This window comes from Nicotiana sylvestris, chromosome 2 (genome assembly GCF_000393655.2).
Source record: "Nicotiana sylvestris chromosome 2, ASM39365v2, whole genome shotgun sequence".
NCBI lineage: Eukaryota > Viridiplantae > Streptophyta > Magnoliopsida > Solanales > Solanaceae > Nicotiana > Nicotiana sylvestris.
In genome coordinates this window covers 8,722,991-8,731,261 of record NC_091058.1, presented here as the reverse complement: position 1 = coordinate 8,731,261, position 8,271 = coordinate 8,722,991, and the positions used below count along the sequence as shown (strand labels likewise).

Genomic DNA, 8,271 nt, shown 5'->3' with positions numbered 1-8,271 from the left:
CTTTTGCAGCTTTAACTGTGGTTGTTTTTATGGTTGACTGTGTTGGAGAATTTACACAAAACGCAAAACCAATATTGCCGTTTGTTGTACGTCTTAAATATGCTATTACCATCGTTAGGTACGCGCGGGCTTGGTTCACAATTAGCAATATAAAAACGTAGTTATTTCCTATAACTATATGTTGATAATTTCCACACATTTGTTCAATGAGAATGTGGTTCCCGAGTTCTATGTTTACTCCTCGACCTTTCAGTCAAAGTAGCAAAAAACCGACATCTTGTGAATTCACAAATACATAATCTTGCCAAAAAAAAAAGGTCATTGAGAAATATAACTACCAGTCCAAAGGTTTGTCACTTTTCGCTTTTCAAATTTTAAAACAAAAAATTTCACTAGAACTAAAATGGGGTCAAATGGTTTTGTGGGTCTTTACAAACTCGTTTTTAGTTAAAATGAAAGATGTTTTTTAATTTTATCTTTAGTAGGAATATTCTTACAATGTAGTAGTTAGGTGATGATAACTTGCTTGAAAATAAAATCCACAAACATTAAATTAAAGTGCAGGAGTAGAGTGATATAGAGATAAAGTAGCAATACAATTATTTATGAGTTGGTTAATTTTAGCGATGATGAATTAATAGTTTGGTAAGTAGGTAAGAAGAATTTATTGGTAGGGGATAGATTACTCATTTATTTTGTTTAATTAGAGATTAGATTACGCGTAGGCCAAAGCTGCCTAAGAACTTTCACTGTCATTAATTACCTTGGTTTTATCTTTCTTCTTTTGGGAGCATGTAATTATGAATAGTACCGTTTTACCATTTGAATCAACGCGGTGTGAACAAAAGTAGAGAAACTTCCTTCTCAGCACAATTGCAGACGCAGACACGCTATAACTCAATTCCAAAACCTGGCACATAAGTCCATTCAGAATATTTGATAAAATTGAATCGTTACAAGAAAGATTGACAGAGTCTACTGCATAATATGTATACAAATTACTAGAAAACAAATTGGAAATATAAGCAAATTTAAAACGTATAGGAAAATAATATTTTATGTGCAGACTGCAAAGACCACACGCACAATTTTAAAAATGATCTAAATTTGCATATAACGTGATCTAAAACTTTTTTCACAAATTAATTATACTATACAACTACTAAATTGGCCAGTTGATCGTAAAAGTTACATGACTCAAATTTACGGAGAGATCCTCAATTTATATGGATAATTAGAAATACAACACGATATGTGTGTGTAAGACAAAATTCTTACTTGGAAAAGGTTATACAACAAATACTAATATTAGAGGCGGATCCAGAATTTTTACGTGTCGGGGGCACATTATTTTGCTCAACCAGTGCTTCCTAAAGATTTTTAGTGTTCAGGGTGCCGATTACTTTAAATTAATCAATTACAAGGTATATATATATATACAGGATTTCAGTCGAAATTTACGGGGTCCGGTGACCCTCACCCATACGCATGGGTCCGCCTTGACTAATATGCAATAACATTAGCAAATGCTAAACTTGTACACAAATGAGTATTCATGCCATTTTGAAGAGAATTCACATTAATTTACACGTAACAAGCTCTAAAATTTTAGTACTAAAAGTAATTGATTTAGTATGTAGAGATTTTCCAACATTATTATATTCGAATATGGACTTAAAGCAACAAGAGGAAAAGATTATGTGGGGTGAAATAGAATTTGCAAATATTGTGGCGTGAAATGGAATTTGCAACTTAAGTCCCTAATGCAACTGAAAAAGGAAAAAAAAAAACGAGAAGATGCAAATTCTCAAATTTAACCCCAATTTACCCCTCCAACCCCCCCTCCCCCACTCTCCAAACATTCTCGTCTGCAAAGAATAAGCAGCAAGAACCGGACTTCTCAACTGATAATTCCGATTCTGTAGTCGACCTTTTATAACAAACCCAATTACTAATTAGAATTTGACCAGAGTTAGGCCAAGATGATGACTGGTTGCTATCATTCTCTCAAGTGTTCTGTGAAATTCTCCAGTTAGGTCAGGTTTCAATTTCTCGACCCAGAATGAACTTTTTCTTGCGAATTTTTCAACTTTTGACATGAGTTCGTGTATTTTTTACAGGTACTGAGTCGGTTTCTCGCTTTGCATAATTCAAACGTGCTATGATTTTTCCTTCAAACTGCTCTGAATTTCTCTGTTTTGTTCCTTCAAACTGAATTTTCCATAGTGGTGTTAAATAAATCCATGGCCAATTCCCAAACTTCTTTTCTCTCACCACCCTTTTCATTTCTCTGAATATGGATTTCTACTCTCGGATTTTCTATCAAAATCTGTTTTTGTTACTTGCTACCCTTTTGGTCTCTGTTTCCATCTATCTGTTTCCTCTGTTCAGCTTCATCCCTACATTGTTCCTCAGGTATCAAGTTTCATTCTTTTCAGTAACGTTATTTTGTTTGTGATTAAAACATCCTCCATTTATTTTTTAAAAGTTTCATTTTTTTTTTTGGGAATTACAGATTAAGAAGGGGTCACGCTCCTTTAAACGACAATTCAGATTTTTTTGACGTTCTGCCTGAAGAAGAAGACCAAAAAGAATCCGACAATGTTACGTCTGAGAAAGAATTAGAACCCAAGTTCGAAGCTTTTGAGGAAGTTGTTGAGTATGCGTATTCAGACAAGAATGACAATTTGCAGAAAACTGAGTTTTGTTTTAACTTTAAATTCCCAACCTATGAGGAATTTAGTAAGAGCAAAAATGAAACTGGTGAACTTGTCACCTCTGAGTTTGTATCTGTCAAGAATTTTAGCAGCTTAATACAAGAACCAGAAGTTGTGAACCTGAATGTTAAAGAAACAGTTTCTATTCCACATGTTCCTAGTAAAAAAGAAGGCATTCAGGAGGAAGATGAAATTAAGGAAATTGAGGGAATGAAATTCGTGGAAGGAGAATCAGATACTGTATGCAAACAATTTTTGGGTGATTCAGATTTTACTGATGACTTTCTGTTTCAATCAGAAAAAGATTCGTTGAGTACAGATTCAGATTCTGTATCAGTTGGTTTTGAGCATATGCGTTCTCTTATGAGCAGATTAGTAAATTCCTACAGTGATGGATTTTTATCAGATGATGATTTTGGAGGTGAATTTGAGCTTGATTCTTTGAATGATATTAATGCTGATTATTCAGAAGCAAAAAATCTTGAATTGTCTGAAGAAAATCTTGAACCTGAGGATTTTGAGGAGAGTGATAATGATACAATGGAGGACTCAGAATTTTTATCACAGAATGATTTTGATGAAGATTTGGACAAGGCTAAAATTGTAGAATTTGTTACAGAAGATGACAAGTTAATAATAAATGGTTCGATAAAGTCTGAAAATCTCAAGTCAAACAATGCAGCGGTTGTTGATTCAACTGGGGATGCAAACAAATTAGAGTCATTGTGGGAACATCAAGAATTGATTGAACAATTAAAGATGGAAATTAGAAAAGTCCGAGCCACGGGTCTGCCTACTATTTTGGAAGAATCTGAGTCTCCAACAATGGACGAATTACAACCATGGAAGATTGATGAAATGCTTCATCGCGAAGATTGCATGAGCGAACTTCACAAATTCTACAAGAGTTACAGAGAAAGAATGCGCAAATTTGACATTTTGACGTATCAGAAGATGTATGCAATAGGTCAGTCACAACTCTAAACTACATAATTTCTTTTTATACTAGGTCGGCGTATAAAAGCTAAACTCTTTTTTAGATAGGCTATTTTTCTGCTAAATAATCATGGAAAGTATCATTATGTTAGTCATTACCTAACGGGTGCACCAGGATTAATGTCCATGTTCACCATCATATTTCATTGTTCTGTACAAAAAAGTAATCTACTGAAAAGAATAAAGTGGTTCACCTTTAATTATTTCAAAAGTTTAATATTGGACCCACAAGATCTAGTTTTGCTGGGGCTCCTGAAATTCATAATAGTAAACATGAAAGCAATGCATTGGATTCATGATGTAAGGAACAGAGGTCGGCCCTAGTGAAAAGGCTTACACTTTCGACCTTTCTCCTATTTTATGTTTTTGTCCATGTGAAAAACAAAAGGTTAGATAATAATACACAATTTCGACATTTTTTTTAAGTTTATTCAATTTAAATTGGATAATGTTGTCATGTGAATAGGAGGATACGGATTCGAGCCCTGGAAACAACCTCTTGCAGAAATGCAAGGTAAGGTTGCGTAGAATAGACTCTTGTAGTCGGTGGCGGATGTAGAGTATAGTTACTGGGTTCCCGGGAACCCAGTAACTTTTGCAGAGACCCTATTTTTATTAAAAAATCCATTAAATATCCATAATTATTTAATTGTGAACCCAGTTATTATTGTATATTAATTTAATATTACAATAGGAACCCATAAACTTCAAATTCTGAATCCATATCTTGTGGTCTGGCCCTTCCCCGGACCCGCGCATAACGGGAACTTAGTGCACTGGGCTGCCCTTTATACAATTTGAGTAGGTCAAAATGTTGTTTAAACACACACTAGTTAAGGACCATTCACACGAAGAGGAAGATTACACAACAAGATGTCCTTATTATATACTACTGCACTTGCTAGAAGTATGTACATGTTTCTTTCTAGTGAAGCTGTGTGCACAGAATACACAAGTAAAAGAATAATTTTAAAAAGCCTATGCTGACCTTTTGTGTATGACCATATCTGGATAGTTGTACCTTTTATACTTTCATAGCTTATACACATACGTTTGTTGGCCAACGACAAACAATTTGCTTAAGATGATCTTGACTTTGAAATTTATTGGATTTGTTATTGACTGCATATGTATAGTGGCAGAGCCAGAATTTTACTTAGGGGTGTCAAATTATAAATAAATAAACACGTGAAGAAAAAGGGCAGTCAACATATAGTATATATACATAAAAATAAACTTTTGACCTAGCTAAACAGTGTAATTTTCCGGCAAAGAGATGTCAATTTTGACACCCCTTTGCATAAGGTGGCTCCGCCACTGCTTACATAGCAGATCATAGTTTTCTTCCCCAAAAATGTTCATCTAGTTGCTTCGCAAAATTCCTTGTTGTTTCTTAGAAAAGTCACGAGCTTTGAATTTGGTTCCTCACAAAGTATATGGTAGCTAATTTGCTTTAAACGCTGATAGTTTAAAAGGATCTTATAACTTAAACCTTTTAAACATTTTGTGGCTCTAATCCAAAATGTTTACAGGTTATTTGCAGAAAGATCCGCAAAAAGATCCACTGCAATTACTCTTCAACCAGAAATCTTCAGGTCCAACACTAAAATCCCTTGTCTCACAAAATATTAGGCTATTCAAACATAAAAGTCATGACGACATTGACCCAATGGTAAAGTTTATCAAAGAATTGCAGAGTGATTTGGAAGTGGTATACGTTGGACAGATGTGCCTTTCCTGGGAATTTCTGCACTGGCAATATATGAAGGCTTTAAATTTGTGGGATTCTGACCCACGTGGGATCCGAAAATACAATGAAGTTGCTGGAGATTTTCAACAGTTTCAAGTGCTCATGCAAAGATTTATAGAAAATGAGCCTTTTCAAGGGCATAGAGTTCAATATTATATCAAGGGCCGATATGATCTTCGTAATCTTCTTCAAGTTCCTGTTATAAGAGGTTAGTATCTGAAAAGACATCTCTCCTTTTTGCTCTTGTTACTTGATTGTTGGTGGATAAAATTAGATGTGGCAAATGAGCAGGTTCTTCACATTTGGGCGGGTCAAAATTGGTCAAATCAAATAATGGGTCATGATCCAATTTACCAAAAGTTTATTTGGCTCAAGACGAGTCAAAAGAAGAGTAACGAGTCATAACCCAGCTCATCCAACATGACCCGACCTCTCCTCCTTTTTATTCTTCTTTTGGAAAAGGAACGAAGTGAAAAAAAACTTAATTTTTTTAAAATTATTAGCTTTTACTTAATTCTAGGTTTCCAAACTTCATTTTGTATGTTTGGATTGTATTTGATTAGTTGAGTTACTATTTTGATCCGTTTTGACCCAATAGCTTGATGGTGGTAATTTTGGGTTCAACTTGGATAAAGTTAACAAATATGTCATAACTCAATCCCTGTAAACTTGGACGGGTTGAGAGAATTACTAAAAATGGATTAATTGACACCTCTAGATATAGTGTATTAAATTTACAAAGTGATATGCAGATGACAGAGTGAAAGATAGAAACAAGGCAAGAACAAGAGAGAAAGATGACTATTCAATTAAAAATGACATGCTAGTGGAGATACTGGAAGAATCAATACGAATATTTTGGCGCTTTGTCAGAGCTGATAAAGATTGCTATAGTGTGATGGCAAAAGCGAAAGGTCAAAAGGGAATTCATCCAGAGGTTCAAGAAGAGGACGATCTAGAGCTTTTACTGGAGATCAGAAAAAATCTTGAAAAGGTTAGTTTCTAAGTTTGTCACAGACATTTGCTTTCTCTAGTTATTATATCATATGAAAGCTTAAGATGGTAGAGATAAGAATATTTTTATTTACTTATTTATGTTAAGTCTCAAAATATCTGTTTTTATAATTGGAATCTACAATGACATGGACTGCTTAATCTCAATTTTTATGGAAAAATGCAGAAAGAGAAGAAGCTGCAGGATGTTTTGAGAAGTGGAAATTGCATATTGAGGAAGTTCAGGAAGCAAAGAGAAGAGGATTCAGATCATGTACTTTACTTTTTCTGTCAAGTAGACATGAAATTAGTGGCTAGGGTCCTGAACATGTCAAGGCTAACAAAAGATCAACTAGTCTGGTGTCACAACAAATTAAGTAGGATTAGTTTTGCACAAAGGAAAATACATGTAGAACCCTCTTTTTTGCTCTTCCCTTGTTAATATAATAGTCAAATTTTAGTATCAATTATGCCAACAAATTTCTTTGTTTATTAAATCTTTTGGCCGTGAAAGGAGGTAGCTTCATCCTCGTCTATTTATCTTTTACAGTAGGAAGTTTCCCCAACTCCAAAGAGTGAATTGCGAACTAAAGGTAACTTCTGATGAACATGAAGTGACATGTTGGGAAAGTCAGTCTCTTGCACGAAGAAACGTGCACTGAACTAACTGCATCACTTGCTGTAATATAAAGGTGAAAAGAAAAGAAAAGAAAAGAGAGAAGGAACTCGCACACTCATACATTAATATATTTTAAGGACTGAATCCGATTTCTGACAGTAAGTCCACCAATTGTACTGTGTAAACAAGTAGTAGTACAATAGTGGTTTTGTGGGGTTCTCGCATAATTAAGTAACACACCTTACAAACTTTAGCCTATTTGGCCAAGCTTTTTGTGGGCCAAAAGTGTTTTTTTCCAAAAATTGAAGTGTTTTGCCAAATTTTTAGAAAAAAAAAAAGTGTTTGTGAAGAGAAGCAAATGTAGTTTTTGAGAAGCAGCAAAAAATAGGTTCTCTTCGAAAATACTTTTTTGAGAAGCACTTTCGAGAAAAATACACCTAGAAGCAGTTTTTAAAAGCTTGGTCAAATACTAATACTTGTTTTTCAAATTAATTAGTCAAACACAAACTGCTTATCAACAAAAGCACTTTCTTGAAAAGTACTTTTGAGAAAATCACTTCTCAAAATAAGCTGATTTTAAAAGCTTGGCCAAACATGCTATTAGATTAAATGCAATCCAGCATGCACTGGCTCCTGGTTACATAAAACCATCCGTTGATTGAGTAAAATAGTGATAGATGGAATATAAGGAGTGAATCCACTGTTAAATTTATCTACTGGGATATCAAACAACGAACTCTACTCATGGTTCAATTCATTAATCATAGGTATTCTCTCCACACATATGGTTGAAAAACTGTGGGAAACAATTAGAAGAATAATACCTAATCCCGATAACCTTTCGTTCGAGCTTGAGTTGAAAGCTATCCAAATATTTAGAAGACTACGAAGTCGAATGTCATACTACGACATCCATGTGAAGCAAAGCTGCTCTTATGCAATAATGCAAATGAAATGGGTATCAATGCCAGAATAACGCAAGATGAGGGCACATACCGTACCACTTCAAATCTTTTTTCTCCCCTGTTTCATGTGCTGCTTTCTAGTTACTTTTTGAAGAAAGCACCAGGAGGATGGTTTTAGTATGACCTCCCTGCTGAAAGTTTGTTCATTTCTTTCTGCACGTCCAACTTTGTAATAAAGTTAAGAGTACAGGAAAGCTTCCAAAACAGAAAGTAGCGAATGGATTGTCATAA

The 8,271-nt window shown here is 34.5% G+C and overlaps 1 protein-coding gene across 2 annotated transcripts; it reads left to right on the top strand.

Moving 5' to 3' along the window:
* The first annotated feature begins 1,819 nt into the window (after positions 1 to 1,819).
* LOC104233589 (uncharacterized) lies at positions 1,820 to 6,923 on the top strand. Of its 2 annotated transcripts, XM_009787005.2 has the most exons (7): positions 1,820 to 2,036; positions 2,121 to 2,415; positions 2,516 to 3,684; positions 5,246 to 5,308; positions 5,402 to 5,671; positions 6,216 to 6,457; positions 6,644 to 6,923. In XM_009787005.2, exons 2-7 carry the CDS (start codon positions 2,297 to 2,299, stop codon positions 6,896 to 6,898), a joined length of 2,118 nt encoding a protein of 705 aa, XP_009785307.1. In that variant the 5' UTR covers positions 1,820 to 2,036; positions 2,121 to 2,296; the 3' UTR covers positions 6,899 to 6,923. The 2 variants fall into 2 exon arrangements, with proteins under 2 accessions (XP_009785307.1, XP_009785305.1); XM_009787003.2 differs by having other exon boundaries at positions 1,821 to 2,036; positions 5,246 to 5,671.
* Positions 6,924 to 8,271: the final 1,348 nt, after the last annotated feature.

Bases quoted from the DNA above. Each gene is read 5' to 3' on its own strand.
- LOC104233589 (XM_009787003.2), top strand. From the start codon at position 2,297: ATGGATTTCTACTCTCGGATTTTCTATCAAAATCTGTTTTTGTTACTT. The intron at 2,416-2,515 runs GTATCAAGTTTC...TGGGAATTACAG, and splicing joins ATCCCTACATTGTTCCTCAG to ATTAAGAAGGGGTCACGCTC. The intron at 5,672-6,215 runs GTTAGTATCTGA...AGTGATATGCAG, and splicing joins TCAAGTTCCTGTTATAAGAG to ATGACAGAGTGAAAGATAGA.